This window comes from Xyrauchen texanus, chromosome 32 (assembly GCF_025860055.1).
Source record: "Xyrauchen texanus isolate HMW12.3.18 chromosome 32, RBS_HiC_50CHRs, whole genome shotgun sequence".
NCBI classification, from domain to species: domain Eukaryota; kingdom Metazoa; phylum Chordata; class Actinopteri; order Cypriniformes; family Catostomidae; genus Xyrauchen; species Xyrauchen texanus.
This window is the reverse complement of record NC_068307.1, coordinates 6,363,793-6,390,450: the sequence shown is the minus strand read 5'-3', so window position 1 is coordinate 6,390,450 and position 26,658 is coordinate 6,363,793. Positions and strand designations below refer to the sequence as shown.

General features: G+C 41.0%; 1 protein-coding gene across 3 annotated transcripts in view; it reads right to left on the bottom strand.

Annotated features, from left to right (window-relative positions):
- The window catches only part of LOC127626308 (IQ motif and SEC7 domain-containing protein 1-like), a 268,015-nt gene that overhangs the window by 149,532 nt on the left and 91,825 nt on the right, over positions 1-26,658 (bottom strand). For 2 of the 3 annotated variants that reach the window (XM_052102021.1, XM_052102015.1), the window contains exon 3: positions 19,774-19,881. The exons of the other annotated variant lie outside the window; for it this stretch is intronic. In XM_052102021.1, the coding sequence (XP_051957981.1) occupies positions 19,774-19,881 (108 nt within the window). The remainder of the gene's footprint in view (positions 1-19,773; positions 19,882-26,658) is intronic. 3 annotated transcript variants of the gene reach the window in all.

The window sequence follows — 26,658 nt, the reverse complement described above, 5'->3', positions numbered from 1 at the left end:
GGCAAAATCGCCGCACCCCTCACGTCCCTCACACGGGGCAACCCGAAGTTCCTCACCTGGAACACACCTGCCCAGCAAGCCTTCCAGGCCCTTAAAGAGGCCTTCACGACCTCGCCGGTCCTTCAGCAGCCCGACCCCACTCTCCCGTTCGTGGTAGAGGTAGACGCCTCTGAGGTAGGGGTGGGGGCTGTACTCTCCCAACCCCACGGAACTCCTGCCAAGTTAAAACCGTGTGCGTTTTATTCCCACAAGCTGTCTCCCCGAGGAAAACTACGACGTCGGGAATCGAGAACTGCTGGCCATCAAGCTGGCCCTGGAGGAGTGGCGCCATTGGCTGGAGGGCTCAAGGTTCCCCTTTGTCGTCTTCACTGATCATAAGAACCTTGAGTACCTCCGCGCAGCCAAGAGGTTAAACCCTCGGCAGGCCAGGTGGGCAATGTTCTTCACCCGGTTCAACTTCACCGTAACCTTTCGTCCGGGCTCCCAGAACCTCAAGGCGGACGCCCTGTCTCGCCTGTTCGACCGTGGTTCCGAGACTCCCGGGTCAGAGAACATCCTCCCCATGTCGTCCGTCGTAGCACCCGTCCAGTGGGAGCTGACGGAGGCCATCCTACAGGCCCAGGGTGACGAACCCGCGCCTCCTCAGACCCCCCCCAACAGAGTATATGTCCCCACTGCTATCCGCCCCAGCTCATGCAGTGGGTACACACCTCACTTTGTTCTGGCCACCCGGGATTACCCGATCCACCCAACTGCTCGCTAAGAGATATTGGTGGCCCTCACTCGTTGACGACATTTCTGACTTTGTTCTCTCTTGTCCAGTTTGTGCCCAGTCTAAAACGCCCCGCCACCTTCCTGCAGGTCTCCTCCAGCCATTGCCCGTACCTGACCGTCCGTGGTCTCACATAGCCATGGACTTCATCACAGATTTGCCCCCCTCCGACGGCCGGACCGAGATCCTGGTGGTCATTGACCGTTTTTCGAAGATGTGCCGTCTTATCCCTCTGCCCGGGTTGCCCAATGCTACACAGCTGGCCGACCTGGTGATAACCCACGTCTTCCGGAACTTTGGCATTCCCGAGGAGATCACCTCTGATCGGGGCACCCAGTTCACATCCCGCTTCTGGCGAGCTTTCAGCGACAGGCTGGGCATCCAGCTCAACTTCTCCTCGGGATACCACCCTCAAACCAATGGCCAAACCGAGCGCCTCAACCAAGAGGTAGGCAGGTACCTAAGGTCCTATTACGCCCAAAACCAAGGCAGCTGGCACACCTACCTCCCTTGGGCCGAGTATGCCCAGAACAGTCTGGTCAGCTCCTCTACACACCTCACCCCCTTCCAGTGCGTCCTCGGCTACCAACCACCTCTATTTCCGTGGGAGGCTAACCCCAGTGACGTTCCAGCGGTGGATGCCTGGGCCCAGAGAAGCGCCCAGGTCTGGAGGGCCACCCATGACCGCGATACAACGCTCGGTCCAAACCCAGAAAGCTAAGGCAGACCGCCGACGCCGTCCCTGCCCCCTGTTCCATCCGGGCCAAAGGGTTTGGCTCTCCACCCGTGACATCCGACTCCGGCTGCCGTCCAAGAAGCTAAGTCCGAAATACATTGGGCCCTTTAAAATTATGTCACGTATTAACCCCGTCACCTATAAGTTACTTTTACCACCCCGCTACAAAATTTGTCCTGTGTTTCATGTGTCCCTTCTCAAACCAGTGCACTACAGCCCTATGTTTCCACCCACGGCAGCCCAGACACCCCCTCCACCACTCGATGTCGGTGGCCAGCCCGCCTATACAGTCCGGGCTCTACTTGACTCCCGACGTCGAGGAGGCGAGTTGCAGTACCTGGTCGATTGGGAGGGCTACGGACCTGAGGAACAGTCATGGGTGCGATCTAGGGATGTCTTGGATCCAGCTCTCAAACTGGACTACCACCGCCAGCATCCCGATCGCCCTGCACCACTTCCTAGAGGTCGCGCCCCTCGTAACCGAGCGCGGCCGTCAGGAGCCGCCCGTAGCAGAGGGGGGAGTACTGTAACGAATCCCGCCTCTTCGGCTCAACCCATTCCCTCGTGTTCCCACACTAGTTCAGTTTCCCCGAGCGTTCATGCTCGCTCACATTCTCCCCCCTCGGGCACTCATGCCCGCTCCCTATCGCCAGAGTATTAGACGCTTCCGCACTCGCCTCTCAGCCCCTCATTGCACACACCTGCCACAGTCCCAATCACCTGTCATTCGTTTCACCTGCACCGCTGCTTTGGTTCACTATATCTACCACTACACATTCATTTCGCATTTGTTGGTTATCGTATAGTTTACCCCTGCACTTTGCCAGCTACTAGTGATCCCCTAGTTTATCCTTATCCTTGTCCTTTCTACTTGCTAGATTACCCTGCTATATATTTGATTACCCGGCTTGACCCCTCGCTTCCCTTGACCACTCTATTTGTAGATTTGCCCTTCTGTTTCATCCTGATTACCCGGCTCTCGACCCTACGCTTTCCTCGACCATTCTCTCTGGATTTTCCTTATTGTACCTTCGCCTGCTCTTATAAAAATAAAAGCAGTTTTGATATACATTGTGACTGTCTCATCTTGTGTGTGCGAGTGTGGGTTACAAATACCTTGCTACAGCCATGCCTACATGTCGCAAAATCATCTGTGACTTCTCTTTAAAAAAAATAATGTATCTTGGTAAACACATATTGTTCACGCCAATGGGATTTTTAAGTGTAAAACATGTTGAAGATTAGTGGAAAATATGGTCTAGCAATTACTAGCAATTACTAAGTGGAAACTGTTTCCTAGGTTTTTATTTTTTATTTAATTATTTTAGTCAACCCCACTACAAATTGGTTTCAGTGCAATTTACAAAAGCTTTTTTGCTCCGAATAAAATTTTGTAATGTTGTGATTCACCTCAGATTTGGCTGGTTTAGTTTATGGCTTAGAACTCTTTCATGAAGGATTTAATACATTCCCTGTGGAAAAAATACCTCTGGAACGAAGACAGCTGAAAAAAAAACTGTTGTGCTCTATTGCTCAAAGGCTGTGAAGAATAGCAAATATTTTCTCCATATTATGCTAGAAAATCCACAAATAGGTTAGGATCAGTATCTGAGAAACAGTTCTTGTTACACTTTTATATGTTAAAATGATGTCTTTATCGACAATAACTTACAAGCTGTTTTGCCCATCCTTCTGCAAAAACAATCAGTCATAATCAGATCTCCAATTCATGTGGCCCAAAGTCTTGCCCAGTAATGAGGCAGATGGCGGGACAGGCCACTGATTCTACTGCCTCTCCATCTGTGCGAGGCCTTTGCAAGTGAGTCAATCCAATATGTGGAGACCTTCTCAACCTCTCCAGCTCCCAGTGCCAACATTTAATCTTCTGCAGGCTAGCAGTACTTTCTCTTTGGCCAGAGAGAGGAAGAGACACAGAGGAAAGAGTCTGAAGAAGGACAACAGACGCTATACATGATGGCATAGTTTCTCATTAATGATCCCCACAAAAAAGCACAGGCTTGGTGTCACTGACTGTGGAGTGCGGTACTTTCTAAGGGGGGCAGAGAGCCTATCTTCCCTTAGCCTGAATTATTTTGTATTTGGGGGACCCATCAATGTCTCCTTAATTTGTTTCTCAAAATAAATAAATAAATGCAGTACTGTGCAAAAGTCTAAGGCACATTAGATGTTTCACAAATACTTTTGTCTTAAGATGGTTATTTTATGTCTTCTGCCTTAGTGTGTCAATAGGAAATATACATTTTAAATTTCCCAAAATTCCTTTTGCAAACAGAATAGAATAGATGTAGAACAAGGAGTCCTGCAACAGATGGCATGGCCCCCATAGAGCCCAGATCTCAACATCGAGTCCGTATGGGATTTTATGAAAAGACAGAAGCAACTGAGACAGCATAAATACATAGAACTCTGGCAAGTTCTCCAAGATGCTTGGATCAACCTTAAAAAAACTGTGCAAGTGTACCAAGAGAATTGGTGCTGTTTCAAATGCATATGGTGGTCACACCAAATATTGATTTAGTAAATTTTTTCTATGTTTACTGCACTTTGTATGAAGATGATTGATAAATACAAATTATTTGTGCCATTATTTTTGAAAACATCCTCAATATACAACATTTTTCACAACTGCTAAAACTTTTGCACAGCTCTGGAAAATGAAGAGACCACTGCAAGATTTTCAGTTTCTCTGGAGTTACTATTTATAGGTATGTATTTGAGTAAAATGAACATTTTTGTTTTATTCTATAAAGTACTGACAATGTTATTCCCAAATTCTAAATACAAATATTGTAATTTAGAGCATTTATTTGCAGAAAATGACAACTGGTCAAAATAACAAAAAAGATGCTGTGTTTTCAGACCTCGAATAATGAAAAGAAAACAAGTTAATATTCATTTTTAAATAACACAATACTGTTTTAACTGTGTTCAGAAATCAATATTTGGTGGAATAACATTATTTTCAATCACAGGTTTTATGCGTCTTGGCATGCTCTCTACCAGTCTTTCACATTGCTGTTGGGTGACTTTATGCCACTCCTGGTGCAAAAATTTGATGGTGGCTTGTGGACATCCATCTTTCTCTAGATCACATTCCAGAGGTTTTCAATGGGGTTCAGGTCTGGAAATTGGGATAGCCATGAAAGTTTCTTGATCTGGTGGCCCTCCATCCATACCATCAAGCCACGTACAAGGTTATCCTGGAAGAAAAATTGCTTCTTTCTACTCTGATAATTTTCCAGCAGGACAATGCTCCATGCCACACAAACAGGTCAATCAAGGTGTGGATGGAGGACCACCGGATCAAGACCCTGTCAAGGCCAGCCCAATCTAAAGACCTGAACCCAATTTACAACCTCTGGAATGTGATCAAGAGGAAGATGGATGGCCACAAGCCATCAAACAAAGCTGAGCTGCTTGAATTTTTGCACCAGGAGTGGCATAACGTCACCCAACAGCAATGTGAAAGACTGGTAGACAGCATGCCAAGACGCATGAAACCTGTGTTATTCCACCAAATATTGATATCTGAACTCTTTCTAAGTTAAAACATTACTATTGTGTTGTTTCAAAATGAATATGAACTTGTTTTCTTTGCATTAGTCGAGGTCTGAAAACACTGCATCATTTTGTTATTTTGACCAGATGTCATTTTCTGCAAGTAAATACTTGAAATAACAATATATTTATTTGGAATTTGGGAGACATTTTTTTCCATACTTTATAGATAAAACAAAAATGTTAATGCTACTCCTAAAATACCTAAAGAATGAATAGTAAATCCAGAGAAACTGATAATTTTGCAGTGGTCTCTTCATTTTTTCCAGAGCTGTATATATCGTATTATAAAAATATTTTATAGTATTGTATTGTACGATACAATGCTCTTGGTTCAATATCATATGTATCGCATGATACATAAATAAATACATAAGCATGATTATAATCAAGCAATGCAACATTGAGAGCTGCGAAACACCTCCTGAAGAGGCGGCGCTGAACGTTCACAGGAATACGAAGCAACTAGTCTACATAGGCGAGTTGAGAGCTCGAGGACTGATGGCAAATGCCAAGTAGATTGTAGCATTACAGCTTATCGAGTTTGCCTAACAAAGGTAACAGCAGTGCTAATGTACATCAAATATGTCATTTTATTTATGCTAACATCACCATGCACATGCACAGCAAGATGCTCATAATTACAAAAACAGCTTATTCAAAAAAATGACTCGATTACATGAGACTTAATCTCTGCTTTTGACGTTGAAATGTAAATGGCTACGAGCACAACATGTGCATTGGAAAAGCCAGTAAGACTGCTTAAGTTTACATGCAGTGAAACCGGGGGAAGAGGGCAAAATAATTACAAGTGTCTATTTTATAATGTACATATAAAGTAAAGCCAGAGGTCAGGTTCCTCTCAAGGTTTTTTTTCCTATTAACTACTAAAATATTTTAGTATTATAATATTTTTTTGCCTCAGTCACTTTTAGCTTGCTCACTGGGGGCTTTGAGGCTTTCAGACATGATTTTCTACAAAGCTGCTTTGAAACGATGAGCATTGTGAAAAGTACAATACAAATGAAACACATTTTTCTAAGGCAAAACATGAAAATTGTGCTTTATGTTGCCAATGTCTGACACCGTTGTATCACTTGAGATTTAAAATACTTATATGTCTAATCCTCGATTAAGTTTAAGCGAAAAAATGAAATAATCATATTGTATCATATCATGAGGGTTTCAGCATCGTATCGTGAAATTTGTGTATCATTACAAGCCTAATATATACATATATATTTTGTTAATCGCCAAAAGGTGAGGAGTTTGCATCTCTGCTCGTGGAATTTCCAGATCGGATAAAATTGCAACTATAACATCTAGATTCACTCATGATTTTTGAAACTCTATCAACATGAACTCATAATCAATAGTTTGTTTGAGCACCCTACCAGCCAGACAAAACAAAATCCGCTCAACCAATGGAACGATTTTGGGGTGGGACTATCAGTTTTGTGTGTTTGGGAGAGCTGATTTAAAAAAAAAAGATTGCTATTTTTGCTATCTGGTCATTATTTTCAGTCACTACTTTTATAATTAAATTTGTTGATGCTAGTGGTGCAGAAATTACACACTCCATGTTTAATGGTATAGTTCACCAAATAAAAATTTTGGGGTAACACTTTATTTTACAGAGGCCATGTTACAGTGTAATTACCCAAATAAGTACTGAGTACTAAATACTGTATTACCATGAAACAAAGGGTACTTAATTACATATTAAGTTATGGAACAGCATGTACTTACACATTGTAATTATGTATGTGTAAAAGGCCAGTCTTGTTACATACCCATTTGTGTAATAGGAAGATCTTGTTACATACATGGAACAGACAAATCCTGTTACATAACAGTGGTCTTTGGGAAGGCTAAACTTATTACCTACAACTGCTTTTCCACATGTGATTTCCACATAAATTACTCTAAGCAACATGGGCCTATTGTGTGTATGGGCCTTATGCCCATCAGGTTGTGTGAAATTTGGATTTACTGTTCAACTGTTGCATTTTTTCCCAAGTAGAAATTATATCTGAAGACCCCCTCCACACCCCACTCAATTACTGATATTAGGCATATAGTCCTGCACTGAACCTCCACCAGCCTGTCAGTGTAGAGAAAAATAATCAAAAATCTAACATGTTAGCACACCATTATACAGCAGAATGAATGTAATGGCTCAATAATATTTTAAGGTACTAAGTATTATGCCCTATAAAGTGTGTCAAGATGCATTTAAACTTGTTTTTCTGTCTCTTCTGGCAGTGTCTGTATACAACGCACAAGTACGGCAATAAAACATTAAAATATAAATGTAAAGGATTAAAAATAATTATACACCAAGTTATGTGATCAAATCTGTACTTAAGTGTACTTAATGTGTAACTACACACCTTAACACGCTGTGCTTAACATACATACATGTAGTAGCTTCATAATTACATTCAAATTACATATTATTAATCACTGTAAAATAAAGTGTTTCTAGACTGTACTTAAGTGCACTTCATGTCTAACAATATAACTTAAGCACAGCTTGTTATGGTTAAATTAACTTATTTTACAGTGATTAATACTATGTCATTTTAATGTACTAATGAAGCTATTACATGTATTCAGCTTTGTATTAGTGAGTTAAACACAGCTTGTTACACATGACATACACATATGAACAGTCTAGATACACTTTATTTTACAGTGATGAATACTATTTAATCCACCGGTCTGTTGAATGATTCATTATGATTGGAAGACGGACGTTCTGAGGTATGCAATTATAAACAGTTCCACTCACAAGAGCGTTTTATGGACGAAAACCAGAAAATGTACTGATATAAAACCCTGAACGATGTCTTGAGGTCTGGTAACAATAGTACTGTATAAGTGGAATAATTGACTCTGGGCCATTGAATTATTGAAAAATAATAATCTCTGCTCATCTTGTCCACATTAGCACCTCAGGGTTTGCATTATTTTTCAATAAGTCAACAGTCCGTATTCAATTACTCATCAATGTGTAATTTTATTGTAATTATAAAGCTATTACATTTAACGTAACAAGATGTTTCTATTACAGTCGTATGGATTACTTTTATGTTGCCTTGATGTGATTCTTGGAGCTTCAAAGGACTTGTCACCATTCACGTGCATTGAATGGACCAACAGAGCTTAGATGTTCTTCTAAAAATCTGGGTGAACTGTTCCTTTAAGTTCTTATTTTTTCCTTTTGTTGTTTTGTTTCATTCTTCCATTGACTCGATTATATTTCCGGTGTGTGTGGTCCAGTCGGATGCAGACTAAATTGTACTTTCCTATAGAAATCAAATTGAATTTCATGTCTCTGTTGTGTTTCAGGTTAGGGTGCAATATACCATCTTTCTGTCACCAGTACATTGTATTACAAATGTGTAACTCCATTTCTGGTATGAGGACTGCACATACTCCCCTCAAAAAAGTTTCACTAATTTGTTCGAAACTACATTAGCCGTGATGAGATCAGCTACACAGCTGACTTTGTTTAATCAATGGGAGTACATCAGAGCACTCAATCTGCAATCTGCGCACATACACTTTTGCTTTTGGGGGCTGGCACCTGTGTCACTTATACCTTCTCTCAGTGTGGACAAGAAGTTAATTAACTGCCTGTGGGACTGGCGAGGTCCTGTGACAGGCAGAGTTGGACACGTTCTATTCCACAGGCCTTTATGGTGATGAATTAGCTTTGCCCCCCCAATCCCCCTCGACTCCCTCTCTCATCATCATCAACTTTGTCTGTGTAGACAAAGCAAAAGCAGTAGCTACCGCTCCCTACAGTATCACATAACGTCACAGCACTCGCTTCATCAACCCAGCAGCTGCTAATGAAACGCAGTAGGTCTTTAAAAGACGGCTGGGGGAGTGTGTTAAATTCTGCTTGTTTTTACCAGCAGCATGTCTGCGTATGAGTGCAATTGTTTATAGACATATGCACTGGTGATTAGAACTGTGAAGATGGAGGTCATGTCAAAGTCCATTACAGAAAGCAAATAAATACACGCAGACAAGCAACTGATAATAGACGAATTGTGAGAAATGGGTGATGACATTAGACCTTATTATTTACTCCGCCTCAAACCTGCATGACTTACAAAAGGAGATGTTAGGGAGAATCTTAGGGACAGCATGAGTCACCATTCACTTACATTGAATGGAAAAAGGCTACAATGACAGTACAAGGTGATTGAGGATCAAAGTCCATCTTATACAACACCCTCTGTTTTCCACAGAAGAAAGAAAGTTATTTAGGTTTGAACCAACATTAAGGTGAGTAAATGACCACATCATTTTCATTGCTGGGTGCACTATCCCTTTAAGAACCAAAGGAGCACTATGATCTGAAGAGCTCCTGACCTATAGAGCTCTCTCTTTCCATCATGAGGACCTAAAACGTGGCACTACTGCCAACTACCAGTGCCCATGAACAGCAATCATTCAAGTGTGGGACAACACACGTACAAAAACATGCATAAATGAATCTGACAGGAGTTAAGCGTCAGAATATTTTGGCATTGGGTTGAATTCAAAGGTTTTTATAATACAACTACACATCTAACTTAGCTGGCTAATATACCTCTACTGAGTGTGTGAAGATTCTCAGTAATCCCCGATTGCTTATTATCATTCCATTCCCTAATGACTCAGATTAGTCATTAGGAATGGGAATGATAATAAGCAATTAAACAATTCTGGTTCCAATTTCACTTAAAGTTTTTGGTTCCCTACCTCTTCCATTTATTATTCTTTTAGTACTTTTGAGGAAGCCAAATATCCCAAGAAACATTAGGACTAATTCACCAAATAGTTGTAAAACTTTAGTCTTATTCACTTACCACCTGCAAACTTGATTCGGTTCACCAAAAAAATCTGTTCAGATTCGTTCATTGGCTCGTTCACGACTATACATAAGTTACTCCTTTGCGCCTTTAGATGCAGCCAAATTACCGTCTTTTAAGTAATTGTACTGAATTAAAAGCAGTCATTCTCGACCAGAGCAAGTGTAATTATCCTTTATTAATAATGTGTCTCCACAATTTTACTAAGAGGCTTAGCATCACAAGCATTTCCCCACAATTATAACAAAGCATATCTATCATATTGTGAACTCCAATTATAACAAAGCATATCTATCATACTGTGAACTGCTGAGCATGACTTTTTAGTCAAGCTAAACAAAAAAAAGAAAAAAAAAAATCAACAATACTAGCCTAAAAAATTATGAGTTTCAATAACGTCAATATGTCATTGTAATGTGTGTTCATCACTCTCTTTTATTCATAATTCATCCGGCCCCTTTTCTTGTTGAACGAGATTGACAATATGAACAAATGATGAATCAGAATGAGATGAGACGTGTTCTCACGTATGCAAGCAATTTTTTTTCACAAGTGCACACAGAAAATTACAGTGAGACACAGAATATAAAACAAGGTAAGAGTATAAATATACACATTAATAGGACATATAACAGAATGGCATATGTACATGTGCAAGTGGTAATGGATGTGCAAGGTAGGGGTATGTACAGTTATGTGAAATATGTGAATTTACTTCAAGAGCTTGATAGAGGGGTCCTGTGAAAGGGCGGAGGGCGGGGCTGCACACCCGGTCCCTTATCAGGCTAATTAAGGCTCCAAGAGTGTTAAAGGCCAACTGCGATTGGTGGTGCGACAGAGAGAGATCGTTTATGGGCAGCTGATCGTCATGTGTGTGTTTGTGTCTTTTGATAATTTCTTCATTAAACTATTATTTATATTGTCAAGCCGGTTCTCACCTCCTCCTTGCCCATCTAAATCCCTTTACACTGGTGCCAAAGACCGAGGAAAGAGGAGGGATACGTGGTAGTAGAGTTCTCGCAACTACCATCCACCCCAATGGAGCAGCCGCCGACCGTGAGGGGAGAAGGGGATCCTAACCGACTGCCTGGAGTGGTCAGGGCCACTGCCAGGGGCGGAGGAGTCCCCTACCAGCTGCTGAAACGCGGCGGGGTCTGAGACTACCGACCGCAAGTGGGGAGGGGCTTGCTGCCAACCGTCTGGAGCGGGAGAACCGCTGTCAGGGGCGGGGGGAGACCCCTTCTGTTCCCCGAGAACACAGTGGGTCGTTCCGTCTGCCAGGGGCTGGAGGACTGCCTCCGATCCAACCAGGGAGGCAGGGCTGCCATCCTTAGAGGGTGGAGGAGTGGCCGAGGACCAAGTTACGGTGTATCGGAGAACTGGCGAGTAAGTGTTTTTTTCATCTCTCTCTCCTCTCACTGCCGCTCCGCATTGGCGTTTTCCATCTCTTTAAAATTTTACAGTGGGTTTAATTTGGGGGGCGGGGGTACAACACTGTTACAGGAAGTACCCCCCTATTTTAATTATTTCAGTTTCCCTCCCTCTTTCCCATCCCAGATTCAGGAAGGCGAGGATGACATGGCAGCAGACGGGGCATAGGGCACACACTCCCCATGGAGGGGGGTGTACGTCATGCCGGGGGCTCCCCGAGGGAGGAATGTGACAGGACGAGGGAGGAATGTGACAGGGAGGAGGGCGGGGCCGGGTGGTGATTCTGCACACCCGGTCCCTTATCAGGCTAATTAAACCTCCGAGAGGGGTAAAGGCCGACTGCGGATGGTGGTGCGACAGAGAGAGATCGTTTATGGGCAGCGGACCACCATGTGTGTTTGTGTCTTTTGGTTTATTTCTTCATTAAACTATTATTTATATTGATCAAGCCGGTTCTCGCCTCCTCCTTGCCCATCTAAATCCCTACAGGTCATTTGCAGTTCAATCATTTGTGTACAGGGAGAAGAGAAGTGGAGAGCGAACGCATCCCTGAAGAGCACCAGTGCTAATAGTGAGGGTCCCGCATGTGAGTTTCCCCAGTCTCGCTAGCTGCTGCCTATCTGTCAGAAAGCTGGTGATTCATCGACAGATTGGGGTGGACATGGAGTAGCTGGGTCAGTTTGGTTGAGAGAAGATCAGGCATGATGGTATGGAAGGCTGAACTGAAGTCCACAAGTAGGATCCTTGCATAAGTCCAAGGTCTTTCTAAAGTCAGTCTTTAAAAACAACACACATGGAAATTGCATGTGTGTAAATGTACAAAGACACTTTAAAAATAGTTTAAACACCACTACCGTTTTCACCACAAATGACAGGTCTTATTTTCCCTATATTTTGCCAAAGGCTTGGCTTAATTATTAACAAGACAAAGAAAAGGATTATGAAAAGCCTACATATCTTACACTCTGCTTCAAAGCCTTTCCATTCATAATTCATGTATTTTAACTGTAAAAAAAACATTGGCTTACTGTTAAGAAACTTTGCTGGGAGAAAAACAATCTGAATGTCGATTCTTTGTAACACCAGCACTAAAAAACACAGGTGTCTCTAGATGCATTCAAAAAATTACGTTCTTTTTAACTTTAACACAGTGTATAAATTTGTGGTGGTCTTGCGTGAGATGCTTAAAAAAACAACAATATGTGTGGAATGGTCAAAGACGTCCATCCAGCATGTGTTTACATAGAAAAACAATTCAAAAACAGCACAGACACGCCAAAAAACATGTGTGAACAGACCCTTACTAGCCCTATGCTTAATAATTCTGACCTGAATCTGCCCCAAAACCTGGCAGTTTGTCAGGTCCCATTGGGCTTGGGCCGGGTTGCAGATATCTACTGCATGTGTAGAATAACCGAATAGTGATTTTGGCACTCGAATAAAGGTGTGTCGAACAGTTCACCAAGTTCACCAAGTGACAACTATCTGTGCACATCCCTTTCCGTGACCAGAGCAATATGAATAGCCTGGAAGCATTACAAAGTGTGTTAAGGAATCAAAGAAGCATGTTTTCCATCATTTCAGAAGTTTTGTTGTGTGAGAGTGGAATGATGAGTATGAATCAGCTGTACTGCTGTCTTATAGCAGCTTTCCGTGAAGCATGCTGGCTCGACTGTTGCTGAAATTCTTCCTCCCGTGGTGACAAGTTGAGACATTATTTAGATAAACCACACAGACTGGGTTAACAACAGACCCACTGCCGAGTAGAAAATGCATATTCCAATGCTCAAGCTGCCAAGCTTTACTTCTAAGATACAGCCAACTCCCTCTTCAGAGCTTATGACGTGTATTTTGCACTATAGTCACTACAAAGAACACACCTGAGGAAATTGAACTGATTGTGTATCTAATATGCCCCCAAGAGTGAAAGAGCTCCATTTCTTTTCTTTGAGGAATGTGTGTGGCACAGCTGAGATGAACAATATGGTGAGTGAATAGACACATAAGGTCCTGATATATCAGGGGTGGATGTCTAAGTCGAGGAGTAGAGATCAAACCAGCGTGGATGCAAATGCATGTCCAGTGGTTTTGAGAGGGGCTACCTTATGCTCTTACCCAGTATGCATACTGATGAATTCCACACTCAGCCACTCCCTTTAATAGATACGCAATGATCCCTTATGATGAGAGATCAAGAGAGTGGAGACGGTTTCTTAATATAGAGTATTAGCAAATAATACAGTTTTACTGTCTCTAAAGTTATAATCTGAAAGGAATGCTAGCATAGTACTTAAAGGAATATTCTGGGTTCAATACATGTTAGGCTCAATTGACATAATTTGAAGCATAATGTCAATTACCACAAAACATTATTTTTATTCAGTTCTCCTTTTCTTAAGAAAAAAGCAAAAATGAAGGTTACAGTGAGACACTTACAATGGAAGTGAATGGGGCCAATTTTTAGAAGGTTAAGTGGCAGAAATATGAAGTTTATAATTGTATAAAAGCACTTACATTAAAAATTATTAGTATTATTGCAGTCATTTTAGGTTAACGCATAAAGTCAAGTAAAGTCATTTTTATTTATATAAAAAACACATTGTTTCAAAGCAGCTTTACAGGAAATAATGCATTACAAATATTGAAACTGTAATATCTATAATGTCTTACATCATTGTGATCATTGTGTAGTTTGATTAAATATAATTGTAAAATGTGTATATTTAATATTTTCTGAATGCACTGTATGTACTAGGTAGTATGCTTTTCCAAATATAGTTAAATTGTCATGCAAATGTCATGCAAAACCAAAATAAAAATGATGTTTTAGCTTTTTAGATGCACATCTGTCTAGTCCAATCTACAATCACCTGAATATCGAAGCATTTTACAGATGGAAAACATCACTATCAATCTGATTATTTGTGTGCATTCCTTGATTACTTGTATGAGGCGGTTGCAATTAAGAACTAGTTGTTGAAGTTCAGAGGCTGTAATTTGCATGCTAATATGCAGCATAGCCTAGAATCTTCTCTTATTGTGTCTTAAATCAACAATGGCCTTTAGATGTAATTGCATTCTTTACACAGAATGTTCATTACCTTGTTAGCTAATAACGCACTGCTGAAGTGCAGCAAAAACAATACTATTTGAAGACACATTTTTTTAGACAGCTAGCAAGATAGTCTTTACTTGTGTGTATAACATTGCACTTAGGTCTTTGATCAATATGCCTTTCCTTAGTGCTTCATCAATTCCCAGAGCCATGTCAATTTCACTAGTGCTAAATGGCTTTTACACATCCCTAATATGGATTCTGTGCATCCACAACCACACCTTCTTGTGCAGCATCATATTAGTAAAAGCATTTTATTGGACCAAAACGTGTGTAGCGCAAGAACAGACCATACGTTTTGGTCCATTTTCCAGAGAAGAAAAACTGTAAATTTGTAATGTACATCTCTGCTTAAGGTGAACTGTCAACTTTTAGGAGTACACTAGCATATAGATAGAATCAAAGCTAACGAACATGGAATAGAAATCACAAAACTCCAAATTTAACACAGGTTTTTAAATCCCTTTACATCACACATTTTAGTCAAGGCAAAATGAACATGTTGGCTGAAAAAGTCCTCACTTCATTTACATGCCAACACACAACTTACACACTTTAATATATTTTTTTTTTTTCATTTAATCCTTTCATTTAGCCTTCCCTGCATGGCTCAAGCTAAGTCTGATCTCATGAAACCAGGATTGAGTGATCCCTCAACACTCCACCCAACTGTTTGAGCCCAAGATCCCATGGGAAGACCAACGTTATTTGTAGTTGCGCTCTAAGCTTGACAAGTTATCTCGATTCACGGTCAACAGCAGTTAATGTACAGGGACAAATTGAGCCCTTGCGGTAATCACTAATGTTTATCAGAACCCGTAATCTTCACAGCTAATTAAAAATAATCAAACAAGGCTAAACAACAGAGCTAATTAACAGGACACAGAATCACAATCCTCCACAGACAAGAGGCTAGCATGAATTTTCATACAAACTAGGCTTCTGATAATAAGAGCTCTCTGGACGTGCTATGCTAGCTTTGGCTATGATAGTCTTTTCTCAGAGCTAGTACACTATGACACTTCTAAGTAGTTTAAGCCTCTGTCCCACTGTTCTGGATTTGGCGTCACTTCCACTCATGATTAAAGTTAGGGAAAGGATTAGGTTAGGGGCTCCCTATACACAGATGAGCCAAAACATTATGACCACTCACAGATGCAGTGAATAACGTTGATCATCTCCTAACAAGGCCACACGTCAAGCTCTGGGTAAATTAGATGGTAAACGAACAATCAGTTCTCGTAGTCAACACTTTGAATACAGGAGAAATGGGCAGGAGTAAAGACCTGAGCGACTTTGACAAGGGCCAAATTGTTATGGCCAGACGACTGGGTCACAGTATCTCTAAAACGACAAGGCTTGTGGGGTACTCCCAGTCAGCAGTGGTGATTACCTACAGACAGTGGTCCAAGTAGGTACAAACAACAAACAGGTTAAAGGGTGTTGGGCGCCCAAGGCTCATCAATGCACAAGGGCAACGAATGCTATTCCGTCTGGTCAAAACTGACAGAAGGTCTACTGTGGCAAAAGTCACAGAAATTTGAATGAGGAATGTGTCACAGCACACAGTGCATCGCACCCTGCTGCGAAAGGGGCTGCGTAGCAGCAGACCAGTCAGAGTGCACATGATGACCCCTGTCCACCATCAAAAGCACCTACAATGGGCACGTAAGCGTCGAAACTGGACCTTGGAACAGTAGAAGAAGGTCGCCTTGTCCGATGAGTCCCATTTTCTTTTACATCACGTGGACAGCCGTGTATGTGTGCACCGTTTACCTGGTGAAGTGATGGCACCAGGATGCACTGTGGGAAGACGACAAGCCAGTGGAGGGAATGTGATGCTCTGGGCAATGTTTTGCTGGGAAATCCTGGGTCTGGCCATTCATGTGAATGGCAATTTGACACATGCCACATACCTAAACATCGTTACAGACCAGGTACACCCCTTTATGGCAATGGTATTCCCTGATGACAGTGGCCTCTTTCAGCAGGATAATGCGCTCTGCCACACTGCACACATTGTTCGGGAATGGTTTGAGGAACATGATGAAGAGTTCAAGGTGTTGCCCTGTCCTCCAAATTCCCCAGATCACAATCCCATCTGTGGGATGTGCTGGATCAGCGAGTCCAATCAATGGCGGCTCCACCTCACAATTTACAGAACCTGAAGTATCTGCTGCTAATGTCTTGGTGCTAGATACGGCAGGACATCTTCAGGGGTCTTGTAGAGTCCATGTCTCAGCTGGTCGGTGCTGTTTTGGTGGCATGCGGAGGACCAACAGCATAATAGGCAGATGGCCATAATGTTTTGGCTCGTCAGTGCATCTTTGCTGGGAGTTTTAAGCTTCCGGCCCTTTTTAGACCACTGCCTGCATCTATAACCTTCTCCACTAGGATGAATGTCCACCACAGTGGCACCACAAGCAGTTTGTTTTTAGATGATTGTGGCATGGGGGGGCGTGGTCATGTGTCGGTCTGCGTGAGAGGGAGAGTGGTAAGGCTCGTCACCTGGGTCGTAATTATCTCTAACACCTGACTCTCATTATAGTGATGGTGGAGGGAGACCTAAAAAGGCTCGCCAGAGCATTGGAGAAGGGGGAGAGTGGCCAGAAAGCACGACACCCCAAACAGAGAGAGAGAGAGAGAGAGAGAGAGTGTATGTGTGCAGCGATTGTCTATTGTATTACTTTCATTTATTTTGTTAATCCGGAGTTATCGACAGTTAACACTGATTGTGTAAAAGAAAGCCAAAATAAAAGGACTGACCTTGAACCTGCTTCATTGTCTCCTGACTCCTCCATTGCCCACAAACCAAGATGACAATGAACAGTCAACCAAAATGAATATTTTATTAACCATACACCCAAATCCAAACCCTAACTTTAAACCTAAACTTACGGTCAATGGAGTAAAAATGTAATCTTTGAGGGAAAATGTAACCTCCGAATCACGCTCATCATTGATTATGTGAATGCAATTACATCCTTAGTTTTCATGGGACCATAACCCACGTCTCAAATGCTGTAAGGCTGTCAAATTAAAATGTGAAAATTAAATTTTCATCAAATTTAAGATAAAATGTGCCAAGCACTGACAATGCCTTCAGGCTGATTGTATTGTTGCACTACAATATGCTAAATGCAGCACAACAAATACAACTGAACAGATTGAAAGGTGTCTCGAGACACGTTGAAGTTCTTTTTAACTTGATACAGCATCTAAAACACAGTGCTCATGCACGGGACACTGAATAAACATCGAAACGACCAATGACGTTCATCTAGCGCATGTTTACGTAGAAAAAAAATGGTAAACTGAATGGTTGCAAAAGCGTTTGATGCCAACAGCCTCTTAGGTGGAGGTTTTTGGCCATTGCTACTTGCTCTCTTATCAGTGTTTCTCAGATTAAGCAATGGGTTTTAAAATGCTTTGACAGGAAAGGAGTTCAATATGGAAATAAGTGTCTTGAGATCCTCGCACTCTATTCTATTCTGTTGTGCTCCGTCTGTTTGAACAAACCCTGCCTATACTCATACAGTAGTCTAGAGCCGCTTCACAACCATGTTCAGGCGAATACCACTACTATTTGAGAACATTACGAAATACCATCACTATCTGGGAATATTACAACCGTACTGTACTATTACAACTCACAATGTGATATCGCTGTTATTACAAACTTGAGTCTGCGGTAGTACTGTGGCACCAGTGCAACACCATCTAACATAGAATAGTTTGTTGAGGCACCCCCCCCTCCCCTTTTTTATTTTGAAACATATAAATACAATCATGAGCACATGAGATGAAGACTCCAGTCATATCAGTAACCTTATAAAAGTGGTTTATTCTACATGGAAAGGGTCCCCTCATGGGGGCTGCCATGTTAGAATCACATGACCAGCCACATACTACTCTACTAATCTCAGTACTGCCCTGTTATTGGACCCTTTACTCATGAATTAAGTGAATTATGGCTGACTGTGTATAGTGAATTTCTATAATGGCGTTGGTAACTGAAAACTGTTGCGTTTGAATGATGCTGCATCCACACCACTAGGTGTCAGTGTAAGTCCAAGATGACAAATTCAAATAATTACTGAGTGCAGCCATGGAAATGTTCTTTGCAGAAATAAAACAAGGTGCTGTATGGTTTATTTGTATTCATTTTGCCTGTGGACTAAGGAAACAACTTAAATTAAAAAAATCGCCTGACTTTAACATTAGAATTTGGTAATATTTAATGTAAAAATGTAGTTTCTCTGCCCTGTTGACAGCTCTATAATGATTTTTGCCCTAATATCAAAGGTCTTACTAGAAAAAAAAAAATTATGATCCAACGTGAATTTTCTTGATAAACAAATATAATCGTGTCTGGTAACGTGCATGTAAAATGGCTAGAAATAGCATTTTAGCTTAGCATAAAGCTGACAATTTACACTATTTATTTCTATTTCTTCTGCTCCAAACTTACTTCAAACTTACTTCTCTGTCACTCGTATAAATGTAACACATCATAAGAAAGTTTTTCACCACTGTTCAAATGCACGTTGGATCGCATCATTTAAATATATACATTTTCAATCTGAAAGGACTACATTTTAAATGAAACAAATGACAATAAAATGCAAAGTAATCTCTTCAGAAATCAAAATACTTCTTGAATGTAACCGTATTCTAATTACCAATTATTTAAATTGTAACTGTAGTAGAATACAGTTACTTATATTTTGTTTTTAAATACAGAATCCTGTTACCTGTTACATGTAGGAAGAATGACTTCATTAAAATATCATACTCTTCAGCCCATGCAACCAACCTGACGTTGTAAAACCATATGACACGACACACAGTCAGTGGCACAGCATATATTTCACTTCATTTTCCATCCGAGTGCACCCTTAGACACAGGAGGTCCCCTTCAAATCCCTCCACAGAGGCAAGGAACAGAAAAGCCGCAAAGAAAAAAAGCATTCCAGCACTGTTGCGACCCAAACACAACAGCCACATTTAATAAATGAACATGGAAGTGTATTTTTGACGAATCAGCCATATACCACTTTAATGGGAGCACAGCTATTTGTATAACCTGACACCAAGCCAATATGTGTGGAGAATAAGACAGTTGGTGCATGCAGCATCTTTAAGATATTAGCATCTTAAAGGGACAGTTCACCCAAATATTCTGTCATCATTTACTGAATGAAGACAGAATTGTCATTTTTGGTTAACTATCCCTTTAAGCAATCAAAAATTAAAGCCTTCCATTTACCCAAGAGATGCAGACTTCCATTTGCGACAGGGGTAACTTCTTCGACACAGTGGAACAATAAAGTTGCCAGGGTTATCTGTGACATCGAGGGGCAAAGAAGTGTGCCGTCTTCAAAGGGAAAAGAAAGAGAGAGACACATGTTCATAAGAGGTTCTTCGTCAGAAGGTCGGACATGCTTCAAACAGAGTTCACAATCAAGTCTAGGCAAATACTTAATGACCAAAAGCATGTGGACACCCAAACAACACAACCAACAAAACCATTTACATTAATAGGGTCCCTCTTTTGTTGCAATAAGAGCTTCCACTAGATGGGCCTAGCTAAATCTGTTAATTAGAAGTGGGTGTCCACATACTTTTTGCCATATAGATTTAAAATGCACTAAAAATGAAATGTACTGAATTGGATGATGGTTTGAATCGAGTCAACAATGATTGTCCATCCCTGAGATGAAGACATGCAGAACAATGCAAGCTTTTGAAAGAGTTGAAAATCCGCTCCCGATTGAAAGGCCTGTTTCTGTAACTCGCTGAGATGATGTGGGAAGCCAGTCAGTGCTTACAGGTCAGGAAATCTGACCAGAGCTGTTTAAAGACTGCAATTTCTCATTACTTTCTTCCAGTGCGTGTTGCATCTCGATTTCAAATGAAGGTCAGGAACGTTTGAATATGCATAATCACAACTGGCTATATTGGCTGAATCAGCCAACGGGACAAGGGGTGGGCAATGAAACAATAAGACAAATGTGCTCGTAAACGTAATTATCCAGAGTGGTAAATTTGTGACAACTCTTCATCACTCTGACACAGCTAAAAAAACAGCCTTCACAGTGAAAAATGCTGTAGGCAGATCTGCCTTGAATACACTTTATGCATGTGCTCTTGGAGTTTAGTTCTAGTTAAAAGTTGGCCTTATCTATTAAATTTCCCTTAAAATCCATTACTCAGTTCCCACATTGGGTTAATACTGATTGGAACCATTAAGAACAATATTTCTTGGAAAACCGGCACATAAGGATAGGATGCATTCTCAAATGTGCAGTGTAATCTTGTCACTTAAGTTACCTACAAAAACGTTCACTGACGAAGGGTTGTTTGATTTTGATTTTGCGTGTGGTTAGGATTAGGGTTAGCGGGAGCTGAACCACTTTACAATGAACTTTACTAAAGGGATAATTACCTCACTCAGACACATCCTGTATAAGTGACATTAATAAGCTATATCCATAACATACATTTAATATTACAACTTTCATATGCACAGACAATGAACTTAAGTTACTAAATTAAGATAGTCAGAATGCGTAACTTGTGTTATGACTTCAATGTTTCCTTAAAACCACACAGCACGTAATGCAATATCTGTCAAAACGCGAGGAATTCACAACAAAGTAACTTCTAAAAAGTAGCTAATCCTTCAGTATATTAATTATATGCTCAGTAGCGGCTGGTGATCACAGAGATAGGTGGGGCAGATCTTGCTCTTTTTTTCCCTTCCACTCATTATTCAAACACAAATGCGCCGACACTATATATGTGTCCTTGCATTATTCCACCACAAGGCGGCACTCTTAGAGCATAAAGAATACTTTATCTTAAAATGTTGACTTGTTTATGGATCAAAATCTAAATCAAATGTAATTTTAGAATGTTAAGTGTTGTTGAAGAACCCCAGGGAGGAGAGAGAGAGAGAGAAACAGAACTATCTACATGCCATTTCCACATTTCCACAGTACTAAAAATCTAAATGCTTTATAATTGTAAAATGTTGAAATCACAGTCAATTTTAAACTTAAACTAAATTTTCAAGAGCCAAGGATTTTTGGCATTTTGTCGTCATACAAAACATTCAATATCTTATCCCCTACCCTTATCTTTTGATTGCCAAACAATTTGTTTGATGGCCAATTTGTCTTGAATTTGCAGTAGAAACGACAGCTGTTACACACACTCATCGATAGTGCTCACTATCTTTGCAAACTGTCACACTGCTAGCGCGCACTAATACTAAAGTTACCTTTGGTTTCCCACTACATTTATGGGCAGATTCATTTCTGCCCCAATGGGTCTCAATGAGGGCTCAGTGCAATACCATGTTTGACCACATATTTCCATTAGAAAAACTGAGGGGCGCTGTGGAGTTTGAGAGAGCAGCAGATTCTTTAACCCACAAACTTGTATCTGTATCAAACACTGTGTAACAAACTTAAAAATAGGATTTTTAAATGAATTTAAAAAATCTGGGCAAAATTATTTATTGAGGAATTCTGAATGAAATGACTGTCTGTCATGTAAACACGGAAATACAAATAAAAAAAACATTGAACTCAAGTGTCATCATGAAACAAATAAAACAAACACTGCGCTTTAACATCAGCAACATACAATCAAATCACTCCTTGTGACTTTTTTGAGCATGAAATTCGCGCCTTGCCGCCTACGTAGTCTACGTAGCCTACTGCAGCTCTCTACGTTCTTTTACTGTCTATGGTTGCAATGAGCAGCCGACAGGAGCTGGCTGCAGGACGGCAATGAGCAATTTTTAATATTCTATCACACTATAACTACTCGAGAGTCTGCTCTTGAGACTTTGTTCTAATTTACGGGACAATTAGGGCAGGATTCGGGATTCGGGACAACTGCTTTTTGCAATTTTTCGGGACGTCTGGTCACCCTACCAGAGGATGAAAATAGGTTTAATAGAAATGTACAATATGAGAAAAATGATGTGTTTTTAGACCATTAAAGCATGTAACCCTATTCTAGTTGACCCCCAAAATAAAATCATGAACTTGTAAATTAGCATAATATGGGCTCTTTAATATTTCGGGTGGGCTCTGCCCTAACTGCCCATATAGACAAGCCACACCTGTACATGCTATTATTTTAGGAGCTCAGGATTTCATGAGAGTTTTCTCATGTTGTTTAATCTTCCATCCATCCTTCCATCCATCCATCCAACCATCCATCCAACCATCCATCTATCTTTCCTAGGCTTCAAACTAAAGTTATGAAACAAAAAGATTTTTATAAACTTTGCAATTTTTAGACTTCATGATAATTTAAAAGGGAGAACATTATATCTCTTCCTGAGTTTTATCATCCTCATATCACTGCACAAGATAATCTAAAGCATTAAACTACAGAGGACACAATCCTGTGAAAAGCAGGTAGCACCCAACTGGAAAATAACATCTGCCTTTTTTTTTTTTGCTGTGCAGCCAGTCAGGGGACATTTGTATAATATATGCACAACATGAAGAAATCTTCATATTCCCTCCCAAAAGGATGCCGGTATGGTAGATTCCAGGATATTCACTCGCCCTAATAATTTCTGGCCATGGGTTAATTTGCATTGAGTAATAGCCTTCACTAGACTATTAATGAAATCTAATCAAGGCGTATGAGAGGCTTACTGTCAGAACAATTGTCATGTTCACCACAACTGCCTCCTTTCAAAAACAGACCAGAGTTTTGAAGGAAATCAGTAAAGCGTTTTAAGCGCATCTGTGCTCTACTAGACACCTGGTGAGCTTCAGTTTGTGAAATAATGTTTTGTTCTACCAAGCCAATAACTGGAAGTGATGTATCTTGCCAATAAAACCTGACAAATGGTTGGTTTTCAGAGAATAACAGCATACCGACCATGTCAATATAACATAATATTAATGCACCAGATGTTTGCTGGATAAGACGGGCATGCTTTAAATGTCATGTTTTGCTTTTAGTAATTACGCAACTCAGCGAGCCGGGCTTAGATGGGAGTATTAACTTTCACAGAAGGCAACACACCCTCGTAAATCAGATCATTTTATCTATTCTGTATTTCGCTTAAATGGATTATGTTGATTGAACAAAATTCCAATTGAATTGCAATCAGGTGGAATAGCTTATGAAAAAACATATTTCTTTAATTAGAAATGTACCCAAAATACCCCTCAAATTTGTTACCATGGCAACTAACCAACAGACTCTAATTGATCAAAATCCTAACACATTTTCATCACCTCAGTTTTTGATGGCTGAATTATTAATTAAGTTGGCTTGTGAGAGCCAACTTACTGAAATCCTACTTAAACTTATTTGTGGTGCTTGCAAAGCATCACTATTGTAATCTCACATACTTATTATTTTTATTTTTATTTTTATTTTTATTATATCTCTTAACAAAACTTCGGCACCTAACTCGTCCCGCACCGTTTGGCGTAGACCCACGTAATGAGGTGTCAAATCGAACGGCCTATTGAGGACACGTGTGCTATGACTTTTATAAGCGTATCGGGTACGGTATTTGCCCCAGGGGCAAAAAAGCGGCCGAAAAATCACATAGACTTAACATTGAGACAAACTTTGACGCCACAGCTCCAAGCTAGGATTTCAGTAGAAACGTGTGATTTGCCACATTTGAAGAGGCTGGCAGGCTCTGTAAGAGCATACCTCAATATGGGGTAAAAGTTGCACCCCTGGGGGCAGGAGCTGCCCAAAAATGCCCCAATTGACTTATAATGGTGTAGGACGGCCCATGAAATGAAAAGGCATAGGGATTTGTATTGAACATAGCTCTGGATCACAGTGTCATAGAGACGAGGGAGTGGGCTCATTTTACTCAGACGACCAATCAGTCTCTCAGGATCATTGTGAAGCTATCAAGCCACGCCCTAGCAACCATTAAGAGCACCTTAGCAACAAGTCCCATAGACTTCTATTGAAACATATCAAAGGGATATCTCCGGATAGAAGTGTCATAGAAACACAAGGGTGGTCTCGCTTTGACTCGGGACAGCAAACAGCCAATCATGCATCAAATCAACACTTCCTAGCCCCTCCCTAGCAACCATTGTCGAGCACCTTAACAACCAAAATCCATAGAGGGATATCTTCCATTCTGAATGTCACAGAGGCATGGGAGTTGGTTTATATCATTCATACTGACAAGCAGCCTTTGGAGATTCATGATTGGCAGCTGCCAAGCCACTCCCTAGCAACTAAACAGAGTACCCTAGCAACCGCTTAGCAGTAACTATATCTCTGCACCAGAAAATCAGAGAGACTTCTGGGTTGATTTATTTCAATCAGGATGGCAAGGAGACTTGATTAGTATCACTATGGTAACTGCCTAGCAACCAGATGGGGTTACCCTAGCAACCGAGTAACAAATCACATATCTCTGCATCAGAAAACGTAGAGACTTCCGGGTTGACTTATTTCAATCAGGATGGAAAGGACACTTCATTAGTATCACTATGGTAACTGCCTAGCAACCAGATGGGCTTACCCTAGCAACCGAGTAACAAATCACATATCTCTGCATCACAAAAACATAGAGACTTCGGGTTGACTTATTTCAATCAGGCTGGCAAGGACACTTGATTAGTATCACTATGGTAACTGCCTAGCAACCAGATGGGGTTACCCTAGCAACCGAGTAACAAATCACATATCTCTGCACCACAAAATAGTACAGACCTCTGGGTTGATTTATTTCATTCAGGATGGCAAGGACACTTTATTACTATCACTATGGTAACTGCCTAGCAACCAGATGGGGTTACCCTAGCAACCAAGTAACAAATCACATATCTCTGCACCAGAAAATATCACAGACCTCTGGGTTGATTTATTTCACTCAGGATGGCAAGGACACTTGATTACTATCACTATGGTAACTGCCTAGCAACCAGATGGGGTTACCCTAGCAACCGAGTAACAAATCACATATCTCTGCACTAGAAAACAGTAGAGACTTCCGGGTTGACTTATTTTACTCAGGATGGCAAGGAGACTTCATTAGTATCACTATGGTAACTGCCTAGCAACCATATGGGGTTACCCTAGCAACCAAGTAACAAATCACATATCTCTGCATCAGAAAAACGTAGATACTTCTGGGTTGGTTTATTTCAATCAGGATGGCAAAGACACTTGATTATGATCACTATGGTAACTGCCTAGCAACAAGGAGGGGTTACCCTAGCAACCGAGTAACAAATCACATATCTCTGCACCAGAAAATTGAAGAGAATTCTGGGTTGATTTATTTTAATCAGGATGGCCAGGAGACTTGATTAGTATCACTATGGTAACTGCCTAGAAACCAGATGGGGTTAACCTAGCAACCGAGTAACAAATCACATATCTTTCCACCAGAAATTTGTAGAGATTTCGGGTTGACTTATTTCACTCAGGATGGCAAGGAGACTTCATTACTATCACTATGGTAACTGCCTAGCAACCATATGGGGTTACCCTAGCAACCAAGTAACAAATCACATATCTCTGCATCAGAAAAACGTACAGACTTCTGGGTTGGTTTATTTCACTCAGGATGGCAAGGACACCTGATTACTATCACTATGGTAACTGCCTAGCAACCAGATGGGGTTACCCTAGCAACCGAGTAACAAATCACATATCTCTGCACTACAAAACAGTAGAGACTTCCGGGTTGACTTATTTTACTCAGGATGGCAAGGACACTTCATTAGTATCACTATGGTAACTGCCTAGCAACCATATGGGGTTACCCTAGCAACCAAGTAACAAATCACATATCTCTGCATCAGAAAACGTAGATACTTCTGGGTTGGTTTATTTCAATCAGGATGGCAAAGACACTTGATTATGATCACTATGGTAACTGCCTAGCAACAAGGAGGGGTTACCCTAGCAACCGAGTAACAAATCACATATCTCTGCACCAGAAAATTGAAGAGAATTCTGGGTTGATTTATTTTAATCAGGATGGCCAGGAGACTTGATTAGTATCACTATGGTAACTGCCTAGCAACCAGATGGGCTTACCCTAGCAACAGAGTAACAAATCACATATCTCTGCATCACAAAAACATACAGACTTCCGGTTTGACTTATTTCAATCAGGATGGCA